The sequence below is a fragment of the Haemorhous mexicanus genome, chromosome 6 (assembly GCF_027477595.1).
Source record: "Haemorhous mexicanus isolate bHaeMex1 chromosome 6, bHaeMex1.pri, whole genome shotgun sequence".
Taxonomy (NCBI): Eukaryota; Metazoa; Chordata; class Aves; order Passeriformes; family Fringillidae; genus Haemorhous; species Haemorhous mexicanus.
The window spans coordinates 54,264,084-54,282,006 of record NC_082346.1 but is presented as its reverse complement, the minus strand read 5'-3'; the positions used below and the strand labels follow the sequence as shown (position 1 = coordinate 54,282,006).

Genomic DNA, 17,923 nt, shown 5'->3' with positions numbered 1-17,923 from the left:
TCTTATGTGGTCAGGTAGAGTCTATAGTAATGAGCTACATGAAGGAGCCGCTGTTTGCCTACAAAGGAGATATTAAGTTTCCATGTGTAACTTACCACAATGCAGTAGCACTATCCTATTGGATGAGCCTTGGGGTGCAGTCATATTTGTTTTCTTTGTAACTGCATGGACTGCCCCACTAATTTCTTTTTTAGTCACCTTCAGCACACATGAGCAGGAAGTGACTGAAGGGTGTCATCACATTTAGTGTCTCTGGCTTCTCCACGGGTACTGTCAACACACCAAAACATTGGAGCCAATTAAAGGTTTAGGCTGAGATACCGATGCATCTGCTCTCTGAACAATCAATTTATTCTGGAAACATGTAATAACCTTAACTGGGATTAACAGTCCCTTATCTGGGTTGGACCCTACAACTTCATAGGCAATCACCAACCTTGTGCTGGAGCAATACTGAAGCAACCATTGTACCTACAGAGAGCTGAGCTGTAACAGCAAAGTGGTCTAACTCCTCCTGCTGCGGGTAAAACTGTTTCCCTTTTCAACCACAGTCCTTCCACTCAACCTGCTTTGCACCTTTCATCATTCAAAGGTTTACATTTTAAGCTAGAAGAGAGCATCCAAAGGAGGGCAACAAAGACAGTGAAGACCCTTGAGAGGAAGCTGTATGAGGAGCTGCTGAAATCACTTGGTCTGTTCATCCTGGAGGAGACTGAGGGGAGACCTCACTGCAGTTACATCTTCCTTCTGAGGGGAAGAGGAGGGGCAGGCACTGATCTCTGTGGTGCCCAGTGACAGAACACGAGGGAATGACCTGGAGTTGTGTCAGGGGAGGTTTAGGTTGGATATTAGAAAAAGGTTCTCCCAGAGTGTGGTTGGGCTGGAACAAGCTCCCCAGGGAAGTGGTCAAAGCACCAAGCCTGAGAGAGTTCAGAAAATGTTTGGACAATGCTCTTTAGCACATCATGAGACTCTTGTGGATGGTCCTGTGCAGGGCCAGGAGTTGGACTCAATGGTCCTTTTGCATCCCTTATAACTCAGCTTCTGTGATTCTGTGATTTAGACAGGGAAAAAAAACCCCAACTCTCAAAAAAGCCTCCTACAGCTTCCTAGCAATCAAACATCGGGGTTTTGGGTTTGTGGGTTGTTTCATTGTTGGTGTTTTTTAGCCCTTGGTGTCACTGTTCTACCAAGACATCTAGCCTAGTTCCACTAGGCTAATATAAGAGGTGATAGTGTTACCAGTGTTTGTAGACAAAAATTCTTGTTGAAAAATATTTACATCTCATATTTTGAAGACTGTTTTTTTGTCCCTTTTAACTTCCATCTGTAATAGGCATTTTTAAGGGTAGGATGGAATGGGAGGTTCTAGACACTTTCATATTGAAACAGAATGAAACAAAATTGGAGCTGATCCACATGTGATGTTGTTGTTGGAAGGACTAATGGTAGGGATAGGTATAATGAGTGAAGATGGACAGGAGGTCAGGTATGGACTTGCAAAAGAACATAGTGGGAACAAGGACAGCACTTTAATTTTGGGTTTTGTGTGTAGAAACATCACTGTGTAACGTGTAACTCTGTGAATCAGAGGCTAGAGAGGTACATAAGGTTACCTTAGTTTTAAGGTTAGCAAGTCCTTTGCCTGGTTTTGTAACCAAGGTAGCAGTGTGATTTCCTGCTGCTCCGGCAGGGACAGTACCTGGGAAATGGGCCGCAGACTACCAGGAGTGAAGTGTTTTGCAGCCAAGGGCTGGATTCTGCCGGGACAGCTCACAAAGATTGTCAGAGCGCCAAGGAAATGTATGTCAGTCGTTGGTCGCCTTTGCACTGTTCTAGGTCTTCCACCCCTGGGAGGAGCTCACTCGACTGGGTTTTGCCCTAATCCAGGGTTCTGCTTAGGGCTGTGTCTCTGGATTCATGGCGTTTGGAGTACTTTTGCTCTCCAAAACCTGTGTCTGGAAGTGCCCGGGGACCTGCAGCACTGGAGTTTCCCTTGTGCTCTGGAGCCGCCCGAGGCAGCGATGGATGTAGTGGCTGTGCCGAGCGCAGCGATGGATGTAGTGGCTGTGCCGAGCGGCGGCGATCCCCGCTGCCCTGCAAACACGCCCAGCGCACACTCCTCTCCTGGCTGCCTTCGAGGTCCCTGCGGCACGGCGAGCCTCGGCCGCCCGTCCCCTGTCCCGAGTCAGCCCCGAGGCACCCTCTTCCCGCCGGACTCCCCCGGACATCCCGGAGGGCTCTGCAGCTCTCTCGGCTGCTGCCGCCCGAGCGAAGCCGCGGAGCTGTCCCGGTGCCCGCCTGCGGCGGGCGCGGGGCGGGCGCGGGCGGAGGGGCCGCCCCTCCGCGGGCGCGGAGTTATAAGGGCAGCCCGGCGCGGGGCGCAGCAGGCGCCATGGGGAACTGTGTCACCCGCGGGGACTTCGAGTGGGTCTACACGGAGCAGCCCCACACGCAGCGCAGGAAGGAGATCCTGGGTATGACGGGGAGTCCGGGAGCGGCCGCTGCGGCTCGGGCAGCCGGGCTGGGCTGCGCTCCTGGACGGGAAGGGACGGGCGGGGCGGGGCGGGGCGGGGGGTTCGCGCCGGGACCGCCGGTGTCCGTGCGGCGCGGGCTGATGTCCAGACTGCTGAGGGCGAGTGCCGCAGCCCGGTGGGCTGCTGGGTGTGTCCCCCGAGGAGTGCAGCGCTCCCAACTCTCTGCCTTCTGGAGGCAGGGACGGGGATGCCGCGGCCGATTCGAGCCCGGCTGCGCCGAGCCGGGTCACCGGGTGGCAGCGGCGGCGGGGCGGCACGGGCTGTGCCCAGCGCCCGCCTGCCCGCACCGTGCCCCGGCAGCGGCCGCTGCCGTCGTGGGGTGCTGGCGGGCGGCGGCTCGGTCGGCTGTGCTGCGGGCTCGGGCTGGGAGCCCTCCTGCGGGCACGTGTTCCCTCCCGGTGCCTGGGTAGAGCATGAAAGTAAACGGAGATGCGGGTCCGATCTGCTGGAGGACAATAGCAAATCCCTGCTCCTTGTCGGGGACAAGGTACACTCCTGGACTTTCGTGTTGTAAACGCAGCGCGTAACTGCGCACGGAGTGGGGTGGGTCGGGAGGCTTACTTTTGTGGGGGGGTTTGGGCTGTTCCGAAGATAGTTTTCGAGAATAACTGATAATTCAGAGTTGTCACAGAGTATTGTTGTGTATCTCCTAAAAATACATTTTCAGTTTTTTATTAATAAAAAAGATTTTGACCCCCCCCCCTTTTCATTTGGGTGGGTTGGTCGTTTTATTTTCTTCCCTCTTATGAGTAGGATGAAGTTTTTAAAGAACTTTTATCAAAAGGCAGTGGAACTTCTGACTGAGTTGCTGCACAAGGTGTATAGCAATTAGGTGCAGTTTTTTACCTCCCCCACAATCCTACAGATTAATCCAGGATTAATCTAAATTACAAAAACATTTCCGGTATAGTTGCAGTGGTGGAATATCCACGTCCAGGTTTGGATTACATCTAGGAAAATAATGATTATTTTACTATGTAGTCATGATATCTGTATAGCAAATGATTCTTCTTGCTGTTGTGCTCCTCATTCCTTCAGTCAAGGGAACTACATTTTGGTGAGCTGAGGGTGGGAGGGTGTATGGTGGGTCTCTGCCCTTGCTGCTCACTTGTGGTTTTGGTGGTGCTGTAGAATGGAGAGTGCAAACCATGAAGAAGCTGTAAGGAGGCGCTTGGACTCCCTTGTTGCAGCAAACTCTTTTTAGGACTCTTCAGCAGCACACTTGCAGAGGTTTTGCCCACCCCCTCTTTGAGTTAAGAACAAGCAAATGGAATCAAGGTCCATCTCCTTCTTTACAGCTTCCCCTGCCCCAGCTGTGGGAGTGGAAGGAAGGGCAGAGAGAAATACAACATGGAAAGAGAGACATGAATGATCTGTGTCTGATAAGGCAGAATGGACTATAAAGCTAGTGTCACAAATACCAAAATGCTACCAAAAGTTACTGAAACTATCATAATATACCACACAATATTTGTATAATGATCCTCACTCTATTATTCAAAGCCTAAGGTCACCTAGTATTCAGAGTATCTAGTTACCAAAGTGTTTAGTGTCTGCTAAGCTGGAGTACACAGTAAGAATCTTAAATACATATGAACAAATATCTATAAAAATCCACGTATTTTACATTTTTGTGTACAACAATGCCTTGGGGACAGCATTCCATGCTGGTAAATGAACTATTTCCTTCCCAATAGGTTAATGATTTAGTTGCTAAGCACTGAAACTTGATTGTTCTCTGGGCTGCAGCTTTTTAAAATGTTGGTCTCTCTCAGGCATGGCTACTTGGATTTAAATACAAATGGAAATTACCTGTTAGGAAAAAAACCAAAAAGGCAAACTGGCAAAGACATAAGGCAGTTTCTTTCCACATAAGTGGTGTTTTCTGGGCTGCTGTCCCAATGTGTTCCTATAGAGCATCTGACAGGTAAAAAAAGTTCATCACAAATTTGTTTATCCTGGCTTAAGAGTTCCTAGCCCAGGTGTCTGTAAGGCTTTTGTGGTCAGTGACTGTGTCTGAATGAGAGCTCCCTGATTCCAGTCTCCCTACCATGGGCAGGGACATCCTTTGCTAGCTCAGGTTGCTCAGAGCCCCATCCAACCTGTCCTTGAACACTAACAGGGATGGGCCACCACAGCTTCTCTGGGCAACTGGTTCCAGTTGAGCCACAGAGCTGTGAGCAGTGTTTGTCAGCTGGGCTGGCTGGAAACTGGCTTTGTGGCAGGACACTGCTGCACTACATGAGGCTTGTCATTCCTAAAGGCTGTAATTATACCAGCAAATAGATCAACATTTGGCACAAGGGAGAGGAGATGTTGTCTCTCTTATCTCTTTGTAGTCTCTAGGTATTAAAATGTAGCTTGTGCTTAGTACTGTCTGTGTGCAACTGCTTCTAACTTAGAGTGGAGATCTCTTGCCAAGCTGGCACTTGGACCCTGATCACGTTATACATGTTCCTGAACACGTTATTCACGCTTTGCAGTTTATGAAATGGAATGGTTTCATTGCTATTCTCTCTCTGTCTTGTTTATGAAAAGCCTGTTACTGCCTTGTGTCAGGACTGGGATTTGTGTAATGCTGCAATAAGCTCTGTTAGGGAAAGATCTGGTTAAAACCTTCGTGATGGAAAAGTTTGTTCATCTAGGTCTGCTTAGCCTTTCTGTATAGTTACAAAAATGCAGTTAGGGGGAGATATAACATAGAGAGGGCATCTAGTAGAAATAAGATTTCTGCTTTTTGTCAGTAAGGATTTCTTGGACTGAAAGACTCGGAGAAACTATGCTCTGGCTCAGTGGGAAGTGTTGATGGCTTTTCACTCTTGACAGATGAAAAAATCATTGCTTAAATGCAGGTAACACCATAATCCTACAATGTCTAGTCATTTCACCTGCAAACAATTTCCCAAATGCAAGCAATGAGCAATATGTTGTGACATGGGAAGAGTGAGATCATATTTGTGCCATGGATTGGATCTAACTTTATAAAATTACTTTAAGTTAGACAGAAAATGCCTTGCCTCACAGGATCTGTAGGGAAGCACTTGTTTGCTGCTGAGGATGAGAGCTGAATCAATGCTGCTCAGGATAGACCAGGAACATCTGAATATGATCTAACATACAAGAATGCTTAATAGTTATGTAATTAGTTTTTTGGCAAGTTATTTTGGATTGAAGATGGTACAAGTGTTTTATGTGTACCTTATCCTGTAGGAAGGCTGATGTTAGCTCATGGGTATAGGTAGAACAAAATTAAAGAGCCAAAATCTATTTTATTTTAGCATTATTTAGCTTCCAGCTCTTCTCTCTTATTTAGAGATTTACCTGCTATTTCTTCCAGCTGTCTGTTTTTAAACCTCACTTTTATGAAAATTCTGATAAGGTGTACCTACTGAAATATGCCATATATTATGTCCCTAGCTTAAATCAAAGCTCTGAAGTACAAGTGTTTCTGGTGAAGAAATGAAGTTTGTCCTTTATGCTGCAGTGTGTGGGCACAGTGCTGCCCCTGATTGTGAACACCCTCTGATGAGCACCCAGGAGAGCTGCTGTCCCAGTGCTCATGCCACTTCCCTGTGGCCATCACCTTTGAAATGAATCACATAGGCAGAAAGTGACTGATTTAGGCATATGTGGTCTTCCATGGGAAATGTATTAAGTACAACCCAAGGCTTCAGCTTAGTCCATATTGCAGATTTTTCAGAAGGATGTGGAAGCCCTCTTTCTAGCATTCCTACATCCTTTTACTTTACACTAGCTAATAAACAAATGTAAGCAAACAGGTTACAGCTGCTGACATAGTGATGGGCTGACATCATCCACCTCTGTGGACACCGGCAGAGTGGCACCACTGTGGTACTTTCCCTGTGGTGGCCACTTCTGGGTGACCCACTGCCCTTGGACCAGCTAGCACTAAGATATTTAGAAGCTCGTGGGTGACAAATACAAGACACTTGTCCTTGCACTGTGGACATATAAAACTTCAGTGTAATTAGCTGGGCCAAAAATGTTTCTTATTATTTTGTGTACCAGAGGGGCTTTTTCACAGGAGACTCTGAAAAACCAGAAGGTGTTGTCATGCATATTGTCCTCTGTATATCCTACCTGTGTCTTTATTCATGCATTGTTTGAATTAATAATGGAATTAACAATACAATCATGTAATATATTGAGTACCAGCTACATCATCAACTAGATCAGGTTGTTCAGAGCCCAAACCAACCTGTCCTTGAATGTTTCCAGGGATGAGGCATCTGGAACCTCTCTGGGCAACCTGTGATAGTGTTTCACCACCCTCATTGTAAAAAATTCCTTCCTCATGTCTAGATTAAATGTCTTCTCTTTTAGCTTGGAACTATTACCCCTTGACCTATCACAACAAGCCCTATTAAACAGTCAGTCCCCATCATTCCTGTAAACCACCATTAGATGTTGAAAGGCAATAAGGTCTTCCTAAAGCCTTTTCCTCTCCAGGCTGAACAGCCTGCATTCTTGACTCTCTTGGCCTTTCCTCACTGAAGAGGTGCTCCAGCACTCTGACAATTTTCAGCCCTCCTCTGGACTTGCTTCAGCTCATCCATGTCATTCAATGGGGACTTGGGTGTGCTGTGCTGTGTTTTTGAGCTGAGCTGCTACAAGGCAAAACACTCTGATGTTAGTAAACTTTCTTCTTTTGTTTTGGGTATTCACTTGGTACAAATACCAGCTCCAGCATAGGACATGGAGTAGTAAAGTTTACATCCTGTGCCTAGTGTCTCTTTTATCTGTTTTGGCAGGGACTCGTGATCAATAGAATGCAGCCCAGGACAGCAGTATCACAGATTTATGGGTTTTTTTCCTACTTCCCTTTAACAAACCTCCTAAGTGCCTTGTGCTGAGGTGTATGTCCACTTTGACTGTACCAGTATGCTGCACCTGGAGTGAAAAGAAAGGAAAATTAAGAAAATAAATTTATTTTCTTTTTACTACTAGCTTCTCATGGATGGGGGCAGGGCTGCTGCTCCTTTAAACCTCCATCACCATTGTCACTGTGGGCAGCTCCTGCTCTTGTTCACTTTCAATCCCACGTGTACCAAAATATGCAAGTGTGAAGTATGTGGTGTCACATCAATGAGAAATTGTGTCTGGTGCCATCATTGGGACTTGCCTGAGTTATCTCAGGGACAGGATCAGTAGGACAGAAGATGAGTTGGAGTTCAGAATAAGGTATTTGCTGTCTCTTGAGGAGGAACAGCAAGATCTGGCAGCTAATGGCCTGTCCAGGAACAATTGCTCCAGCCCTAGCTGAGGATCACTGTAAGGCCATGGTGAGTGCTCTTGGATCTCCAGAGGGAAGCATCAATGGAACAAAATACACAGTCAGATTAATTTGTCAGGTTAGGCACTTGGGGAGTGAGACTTGCCTCTCAAAAGATGTGTAGAGCAGTGGAGTCATCTCTATGAAAAGTTAATTCAGTAAATGGGTTGTTTCAGAATTGTGAACCCTTCTGGAAATATACTTGCAGCATTTGTTCTCTCTTAACTTGTAAGAGTGGGGAATCATTGTGGAGCAGAGAGACCTTGTGCACTGCTGTACATGTACACCAGTGTGCCCAGCCTCTCACAGAAGTACAGTGGCTCAGTCTGGAAAAGAACTCAGACTAGAAGCAGCACACATGGATAACCTGTCTGCTAGCCTGAGCTTACAGACTTCCTCAGTGAGCTGGAGGCTGGAAGATGTGCTGTGCAGACTCCAGAGCAGCTGGGTCTCCTGTTCTCATTGGACTATAAAGGGCAAAACTTGGTCCCATGCAGTCCCATGACTGTAGGTGTTGTGTCCTGTCCTGTGTTGTGTGTCCATGCCTTCATCCACCCCCCTGCCCAAGCCGTGGTTTCGCTATGAGGAGAAACCTGAATTTTTCCATGCCATGGTTTCATGCCTTTATCAGTATTAATGATAAACAGCCACAGTATTGTGGTTTGACTAGTATGCAAAAATTTACTGTTGGAGTTAATCATGTGTTGAATTTAATATTAAACCTTGGCAAGTTACTTAGTAGCTGTCACCTGTGATAAGTGCAACCTGCCTGCATTGCTGCTTGCACACACTGTTGCTGCCATTTGGCAGCAACTGCTCTGGAACCTTTTAAATGAAATCTCCAGTCCTTGTTGGCTGCCACAGAAAGAAATAAGTCAAAAACTTCCATTATTTTCAAATGACACTATGAAGTATCTCTAAGCAATTTCCCCATCCCATTAATTTTTTTTTTTTTTTTTTTCATTGGGGCTCAGTGTGGCCTCAATTTGACCAGGCTGAGGAGCAGATTTGGTTGTTTTACATTTCATTTCTTCTGGTGACTGCAGTAACTTATTTCTACCAGCCCCATGATGTGACAACATTTGAGGTGGTTTGACTTATTAAAGCCTTTCTGGCTTTTGGACAGATGCCCCTAAGAAAGAGATTAAGCTACATAAAACTGCATGCATGTAACTGTCTTTCTGACCAGGATGTTATATTCTTGTACTTTAGAGTAAACTTTGCATGAGCAGCACTTTGTGTAAAACTAAAGTACCTATTCAGGTACCAGAGAACAACTTTTGGCATGTTAACTTTATTGTTATTGTTTTTGTTATATTATTTATTTTTTGTTGGTGTGAAAAATATAATTTTGAGGATGGTGAAAACAGCAACAAAAAACAAAACAGCAAAACAAAACAAAAAAACCCCTGGAGTTTCTGGAGATTTTTGTCAAAATATTTGTCTGACTTTAGAAAGAGATGAACTTTCACTACAGCTTTCCCAGCACTTAGAAAATCTCTCTCTTGCCTGAATACTCCTCGTGGTGACCTTGGCCTCCTTATCCTCAGAAGATTTGAGTATACCTGCTTTGTCCTCATCTTCCACAGCACTTTTCTAATCTTTGTAATCTCTAATTTCTGTCAAGATGGGCTGAAGCTGGCCAAGAGGCTCAAGGGTTGTTGGAATGATTGCAGAGCATGACCATATTAACCTGCTTCTTTAAGTAGCACTTCATCTTTTTGAGTTTCTGTAAATTTCTTGAGGTTCCCTTCTACAAAATCCTTCTCTGCATCCAGCACTCAATATCTGCCACTGCTTTCAAGGTCACATAAATTACATGTATTGTCTCTAGCCTTTGTTTATAGTAGACACAGCTGCATAGATGCAGATCATTGTAATCTGATTTTATTGTATTATACTGTGACAGTCAGATGATGTTTACTTTTCTATTCATAAAATGGGCCCATGAAACTCACAGGGACACTGTGTAACCTCAGGGTTCAGAATGAGTGACTTCTCTGTGCTCTTATCTGTGTAAGCTGCAATTACTGAGAAATGCAAAGTATGAGTTAAAGGAGGGAGGTCAGTATGTGGCTAAAAGCCATAAGGCACACTTCTTAATTCTGGAAGTGAGAAGTGTGGCTTTGCAAAGGGAGATGTGAATCAGTGAACAGCACCTAGAGGATCAGCTGTACTCTGTATTTTAGTTTCTTCTTAAAGGACAGATTAATGGCTGGTGGGACTGAAGATCAAGAAGCTGGTCCTGGCCTGACATGAGTCAGACTTGCAGGCCTAGTCTAGGTCTCTACTGTACTGCAGTATTTGTGAGGTCTCATGAAGCTGTTGTGTGATAATCTATGTGGCTTTTATGCCTGCTTTTGGTTTGTGACATGGGAAGAGAGAAAAATTTGCCATGCTGTACAAAATCCTGATAATATTACTGTCTTTACTGTGATGTTGCCATGTGTGAAGAGTTCTATTTGTTGTGAGCACTGGTAAACACTCAAACAATTAGGAATTTTTTTTAAATGCTGTGTTTGTCATCTAACCACAGAGCAAAACCTGGTGAGCCTGTTGCTCAGCTCTCTCCTCTGCTTGTGTGTTTGAAACAGCAGTGTGAAAAGGGCTACAGAGAAAGCAGTTGTATCCCTTTAGTGGAAAATAACATCTGAGCAAAATACAAAAGGACATAAAAAACTTAATAACAGGACAGAAGGTGCTTCTTAGAGCTCAAGTCCTGCGGGATTTGGCATATTACTCATCATCACTGTGAAGCAAAACTCATTGTGGGAAAGGCACATTATGCCACAGAGAGACCATCAGGGTATTTTTTTTAATATGTCTATATATATCAATATCAATCAGAACTGGACATGATGCTGGAACTAGTAAAACTTTCACCATGGTGGCAACACTTCTTTGGAATTAACATTTTATAAAACCAGAAAGTCACAGTGGTGATTGTATTTGCCTAATCATGTCTAACCAAGATATCTCTACATTTTTCCCTTTAGCAAAGTATCCAGAGATCAAGACTCTGATGGGACCAGATCCACATTTAAAGTGGATTGTATCTGGAATGGTTTTCACTCAGCTTCTGGCATGCTACCTGGTGAAAGACTTATCTTGGAAGTGGATTTTCTTCTGGGCTTATGCTTTTGGGGGTTGCATCAACCACTCCCTGACCCTCGCCATCCATGATATTTCACACAACGTGGCCTTTGGGAACAAGCAGGCCAAGTGGAACCGATGGTTCGCAATCTTTGCCAACTTGCCCGTCGGCATCCCCTACTCTGCCTCCTTCAAGAAATACCACATTGACCATCACCGCTACCTGGGAGGGGACAGCCTGGACGTGGACATTCCCACAGACTTTGAGGGCTGGTTTTTCTGCACGCCGCTTCGGAAGCTGCTGTGGCTGTTCCTGCAGCCTCTGTTCTACAGCCTGAGACCGCTGTACGTGAACCCCAAAGCAATCACACGGATGGAAATCCTCAATGCTCTCGTCCAGTTTGCTATAGACCTCATCATTTACTACCTGTGGGGGCTCAAACCTGTTATTTACTTAATAGCAGGTACTATTCTTTGCTTAGGTTTTCATCCCATTTCTGGGCACTTCATAGCAGAACACTACATGTTCCTAAAAGGGTATGAGACATACTCTTATTACGGACCACTGAACTGGCTCACCTTCAATGTAGGCTACCACATGGAGCACCATGACTTCCCCAGCATTCCTGGATGCAGATTGCCCATGGTAAGTATAGCATGAGCATGAGTGAGTTGGATTTTTATGAAAGCTGCTAAACTGTGTCAAAGAAGACACTCAAAATCATAGCAACTGATGAACTTAAGAAAAAAAAGCGGAAAAAAAGATGACAGCTTTTTGGATTTGTTTCTAATTAATTTTAAGCCAGAGATTGAGAGAAACGGCTGTCAAACTGCTGAAATACTTAGTTTATTTAATGCAAGCTAGAACATCTGATCTTCAGAGGGCTTGAGGAATACCTTTTGCATGATAAAATCCTCCAACAAGGCTTTAAATGTCTCGATTTACATCCCTTGGCCACTAAGTTTTGACTCTGAATGTTTAAAGACCCATCTAAAGGGAGGCAGGTGGCAATTGCTACTTTAAATTTGTCTAATGATCAATCTGCTAACTCTATTGCTTGATTAACATCAAAGAAAATTTTTCTGGTCTTGAGATGACATAATTTTTGGGGCATGTTCCAGCCTGACACAGGTAGCACTGGAAAATAAAGCTGCACTCTCTGAGACTCCTTTCAGCTCTCCTGCCCCACCCACAGAAACTGAGGAGGCCTGGTCTGGCGTTGGGAAAGCGCTGTGGCTTTCCTCCTTTGAAAGGCAAACCCCTTTTTGTTTATGTTTTATCAGTTGTGGGAATCAAATTTGCCAAGCCCAGGTGTCTAGGAATGGTTTTCCATCTCCCTCCAGGTGTGTAGCTGCTCTTGTGTGTTTTATGCAAGGGCTCCTGAGCAGGTGCTCGCAGTGTTAGAGGTACGTGACTTCCAGGGGTTACTCCTGCATACGAGTTCTCTGACGTAACAGGAAGGAAACATCTTTCTGTGGCCTGATGCAAAGTTGGGAACTGCTGCTCAATATCCACATGAGGTGGAGGTGGAGCCTGAGGAGCTGTGACCTCCCCACCACTACTGATACCACATACAACTTCTGTGACGGCATACCTGGGCGAAGCCTGCTGTATGGGCTCATGTTCTCCATCACAGAAACACTCCCTGGGAGGAGATTCAAATCCAGGAGAGATTTTCTTGTGTAGAAGGGTGTGGGAAGCCTCTCTATAGCCTGCAATTGTGTTTCATTCACTCCTTTGCTGCTGGAGGTCTGTCCTGGAGACACTGCCTGTTCCTGGTGAGGCCCAGAGGTGCTGGTGCAGCAGCCCACACTCGGATATGAAGCTCTCCTATGAGGCACTCCCATCACCTGATACACCTGATAGCTCAGCAGGGAAGTGCATGTGCTTGGCTTTAGTTTCAAATGTTCAAACTTGTTAGATGGGCTTAGATACTTAGATTACCAAAATGAAAATAGAAGAGAAGGAGGTTAGCTCAGTACCCTGCACAAGGGAGGTAATTGAACTTGCTGGGACTGTTGCTCCAGCCCTGATTGAGACCTGAAAAGCTCTTCTCCACCCACACCACAAATAGTTCAGCCTAATTCCTTGAGGCAGTGCAGCAGCTGGAAGTGTCTGCCCTCCTGCATAAAGAGGATAGAGTTATTAGCTGAATTTCATGGGCTTGTGTTCATGTGTGTTTTGCTCTTTGGCAACTGAGACTTGCCCTGCTGGTGGAGGAGAGAGCAGGCTTGTCAATCACTGCTGCCTGACTGACTATATGGAAGACTTGGAGTCTGACAAGAGATCAATTAAAAAGTAAAAATTCCATTAAAAAGAATTCTACTTAAATTTTTAAAATTTTCTTTGGCAAAACAGTTCCTGTAGAAAATCCTTTGACCATTAAAACAAATTGATACCCTTTTCTGCAAAATGAGGAAAAAAAAATCTCTGCCCCTCTGATGAAAAAAGAAAAGGAAACAGATCCTCTCTGATTAACTTTAAATCTTGTACTTCATAGCAGGTAAGAAACCTCACCTTGCTCTACTTTGCTTAACCTCCTGGCAAAGGAGCAAAGATCTTTTTTTTTTTTTTCACTCAGCAGAGATCTTTTTTTTTTTCAGATTTAGTCTCTTAGACACTTGAACTTCTAATAGTTGCTTTGTGTAATATGGATGATCTCTCAGCGAGAGTATTTTTGTTTTTAATTATTGGCAAATAGAAAGTGGAGTAAAGATCTCTATTTTTAAAGATCTATTCTGCATGATTGAGATCAGGGGAGAAATAGGATTTGAGAATAACTGGATCTCAATCTTGGAAAGTAACTAGTTTTTCAGCTTACTTATCAGGAAAGTAAATTCAGCGTTTTCCTTTGTTACAGGTGTGTCATTCAGAACATTCTGAGTAATGTGTTTGCCACTGGAAAGACCTTTACCCTAGGACTGTGACAGATTTGAAAGAGGAAGAATTAGGCTGTGCTCATAAGCTTATGGATATTGAAGATGAGTGACATGGGTGCGCAGTAAGAACTTGTCCCACTAGTATAATGAGAGATTACACAAGAGACCATGAAATTTAACTTTGCAATGAGGGCCCTGCTCTAAGAAAAACCCCTGTAGACTTAAGAATAGATTAGTCTTTGAATGAAGTCTTACAACTATAAAATATTGCATTGTTTACCAAGTGAGTAAAGAGATCCATTCTTCATTGTCTGAAGGACAGAGTATACTTGTGGAGAGAGGAGATTGGAGAAGAAGGAGGAACTCTATTAGAAGCTGCAATAAAAGCAGCAATGTTACCGGGGGCAAACTAGTTACTCATTAAGCTTGTGGGAAAAGGAAAAGACATGGTATGAAACCAGATTTATTAGACAGACAAGACTGGAAAATATGGTAGATGTGCTGGTTTTGAATTGCAGATTTCATTAACCCTATGATGGCCAGGAGGGCTCGTTCCAGTCCTCACCATCCTGTGGTGGGGATGTAAGACTATAGAAGGAACTTCTTGTAATAAGCCTTTGAGCATTCTAAATGTAGTTTTGCAGCTTTGTGTCATAAGGATCCCTAGTTTCTGTATAGCCCCAGGACAAAGAGTTTGTAACAGCCATGCTGAAATACTAGGCTGCATTTAACTTTTGTACCTATCAGATATGAAGAGTATGAGTAAGGTCCTGCCACTGTGCTCTACAAGCACAGAATCAGAACAAAAGTTTCAGTCCAAAAGATGTCATTTCTTGCCCTGCCACCTTGACCTACTTGAAGAAAAGCCTCAATATACCATGTGCCAAGTGCCTAGTAATTGTCCTGCAGACTTTGCAATCTCTTGTTATCTTTCCATGATAACAGATTCACAGAATAGGTGAGGTTCAGCCTCCCTGCTCAAACAGGGTCATCCTGAAGCACATGGCACGGGATTGTGTCCAGATGGTTCTTGAATATCCCCACTGAGGGAGACTCTGCACCCTCTCGGTTCTTGTGCTCAGTGACTGCACAGTAAAGTTCTTCCTCATGTTCAGGTGGAACTTCCTGTCTGCCTGTTATACCTTTCCTATTGCTTGGTAGCACTGAGAAGAGCCTGGATCCATTCTCTTGAGACCCATCCTCCAGATAGTTAAAGATATTGATGAGGTTCCCACTCAGTTGTTTTTTCTTGAGGCTGAACAGACCCAGCTCCATCAGCCTTTTCTCTTAAGAGAGATGCTCTGGTCCCTCAATCAGCTTTGGCACCCTGCACTGGACTCGCTCCAGGAGCTCCATGTCCCTCTTGTACTGAGGAGCCCAGAACTGGGCACAGCACTCCAGATGTGCCTCAATTTTCATTTACAAACTTGCAATGAGTTAAGACTTACACTTGAGATTTGTAAGGAAGAAGGTGGGGAGGAGTTGAAGAAAATGGATCCCCTACCATGCAATATATAGAGAGCAGGATTTTGGAATACTTAATTACAGTGCCATCCTCTTAAAGACAATCTATGATCTGGCCACAAAACTTGCTACCTGGAAACTGCCATCTACAGGTTTTGTACTGTGAGATAGAACGTGACTCTTCCAGCCACAGATAAAGAACCATTAAGGCTGGAAAAGACCTCCAAGATCATTGAGTCCAAACTTTGATCTAATACCACCATATCAACTAAACCATAGGATGAAGTGCCATGTTGAGTCCTTTCTGGAACACTTCCAGGGATGGTGACTCCACCACTTCCTTGGGCAACTGTTCTGATGTTTGACAAGTCTCAGTGAAGAAATTCTTTCTGATGTCCAACCGTCCAACTTTCTCCCTTGGTGTAGCTTGAGCCTTTTTTCTCTTGTCCTGCTGCTTGTTGCTTGGGAGAAGAGGCTGAGCCCCACCTGGTTACACCCTCCTTTCAAGAGAGTTGTAGAGTGATAAGGTTTCCCCTGAGCCTCCTTTTCTGCAGGCTAAACAACCCCAGCTCCCTCAGCCACTCCTCATAGGATGTTGCATTTAAAAGGGAACCTGCATTAAACCCCAATTACTGCCCTCCTACTATCCAGTTTTTCTGGTAGATAAGGTGATAATTCTGTTTTATGTATGGAGATGCTGAAAGAAATAATGAAAAATGAGAAGGTTTTGCTGGAAAACTTTTGCATAGATCTATTATAAAAGAGAAACATATTTTAAAATTCTTTCATGCCATGTGCCAGCAAAATGGGAATGTGTACCTACCAAATTTCCTTCTTTTCCATATGAAAATCTTTCAGAAGTCCCCCTCTAACTGCATTCATTAAATTTTCTCTTTTCTCCATTTCTTATCGCAGTTTCACCTTCCCTTCCCATATTTTCTGTGCATCTCATACAGTTGGCCTGCCCAGACAGTTTGCAGTGGTGCAAGTGGTGCCTGCCTTCCTGCACAAGGTGCTGCTCATGTTTGCAGAAGCTATTGGGCTGAACATAGACAGGCTGTTTATTGGCCTCTTCTCTGGGCCATTTTTAACTACTTTGCCACTACTACTTTTCCTTTGGAGCCTTTGGAGCCAGAGACATTGCTCCTAGGAGCTGAATTGGTTTCTGTTTATCTCCAGCCTTCTACTTCCATGTGCAAGGGGCAATATAGGAAAACTTCCCGAAGCTCTTGTAGTGGTCAGAATATAACATGGTCAAGAGATCCTCAGGATAATGTAACCACTTAAGAAAACATGCTCTGGTTCAGAAATTCATGGGGCTCTGGGAAAGAGGGAAATGGTAGACTTGCCCTGTGAACTGGAGTAGTGTAGATGAGGGCTAAACTGCAGTTGAAAAGCAGAATTCAGGCAGAATTTCTAAAATGGAGGCAGGAAGGAAGGTCTAAGCAATTGTGTGCTAGGAAATGACCATGTAAGAGCTAGAGTGAAGCTTTTGAAGCTGGGTACCTGAGCCCCCCTTTGCCCTTTGTGTTTGCATCAGGCCTCATGAGTGACCTTCATTCAAGGGAGCTTACTGTTGAAATAGTCCTCCCTCTCATCCTCTGGCTATTTTGATTACCCAGCTGAGAAAAGGGAGGATACAACACCCAGATTAAATTATTTCTGACTGGGGTTACAGAAAGAGCACAGAGAACCAAATCTGCATCTCCAGAGATCTTGGAAACCTGGAATTCACCTCCCTTCTTGTCAATAACAAATATCTCTAAGGAGAAATCCTGATATTGTCTGAATATAATTGAAAATTAACCATTGAAAATTAACCACTTTGAAGTACAAACCAATGCTTTTAAAGCAGGATAGAAGTTGGAGGTATTCAGTGAAAGACAGAATACTGTCAGACCTGAACTGAATCTTCCATCTCTAGTGCAGCACTACTGTGCCAGGAGCACCAGGAGTGTGTAAGGGACAGAGGTACAGAGGTAAAAGATCTTAATGACTCTTGTACATTTTCCAACCTATTTCACAGAGAAGTGTCTGCTAGGAAGCTGAATTAATGAGGTAATTAGCAGGGAATCATACTAGTTTATAATTAAACTTTCACTGGAATTCTTACCTTTTCACAAGCAGTTAAATGCTGTGTTAAGGTTGCCCCATTTCACCTTGGGTGGTGATGAGACCCTCTTCCTGCATGGTGACTTCTGTGTAGCCCTTTCTCTCTTCACTGGAAGTCTGCACTGTGATCAGTGTAGCTGGCTTTAAAATTCTGCAGGGTTTTAAAGAGAGAAGTCATGCTGTCCAGCAAGACAAACTACTCTATTCTAGAGCTTTGTTTGTCTAGAAGGTGGAGCTGCAATAAAACCATGCCCAAGCAGTTATGTGCAAGTGTACTGTAGTTAACAGATTCTGCTGCTTCATAAAAGTGTTCAAAAAGCAAAGCATCTAGTTGGAGCAGGAATAATAACTGATAACTTGGGAATCCTCACAGTCCCCTGAACCTGCCAGCTTTGGAACCTCTTTGTCCTCTTTTTCTGGCCTAACTCCCACTACAAGTACCACCCTAGTGATGCACATTGCTTCTATGATGGCAACAGTCTTAAGACTTCGGGAATTGTAGCAGGGATGAAATTTATTAGACTTGTGACCTAATAATGAATCT

General features: G+C 44.4%; 1 protein-coding gene across 3 annotated transcripts in view; it reads left to right on the top strand.

The window, feature by feature from the left end:
* Positions 1-17,923, top strand: part of DEGS2 (delta 4-desaturase, sphingolipid 2) — a 31,657-nt gene that overhangs the window by 10,901 nt on the left and 2,833 nt on the right. For 2 of the 3 annotated variants that reach the window (XM_059850321.1, XM_059850320.1), the window contains exon 2: positions 10,827-11,569. In XM_059850321.1, coding sequence (XP_059706304.1) covers positions 10,853-11,569 — 717 coding nt within the window. In that variant the 5' untranslated portion in view covers positions 10,827-10,852. Of the gene's footprint in view, positions 1-2,353; positions 2,478-10,826; positions 11,570-17,923 lie in introns of those variants that run through there. The other variant, XM_059850319.1, reaches the window with a different exon arrangement.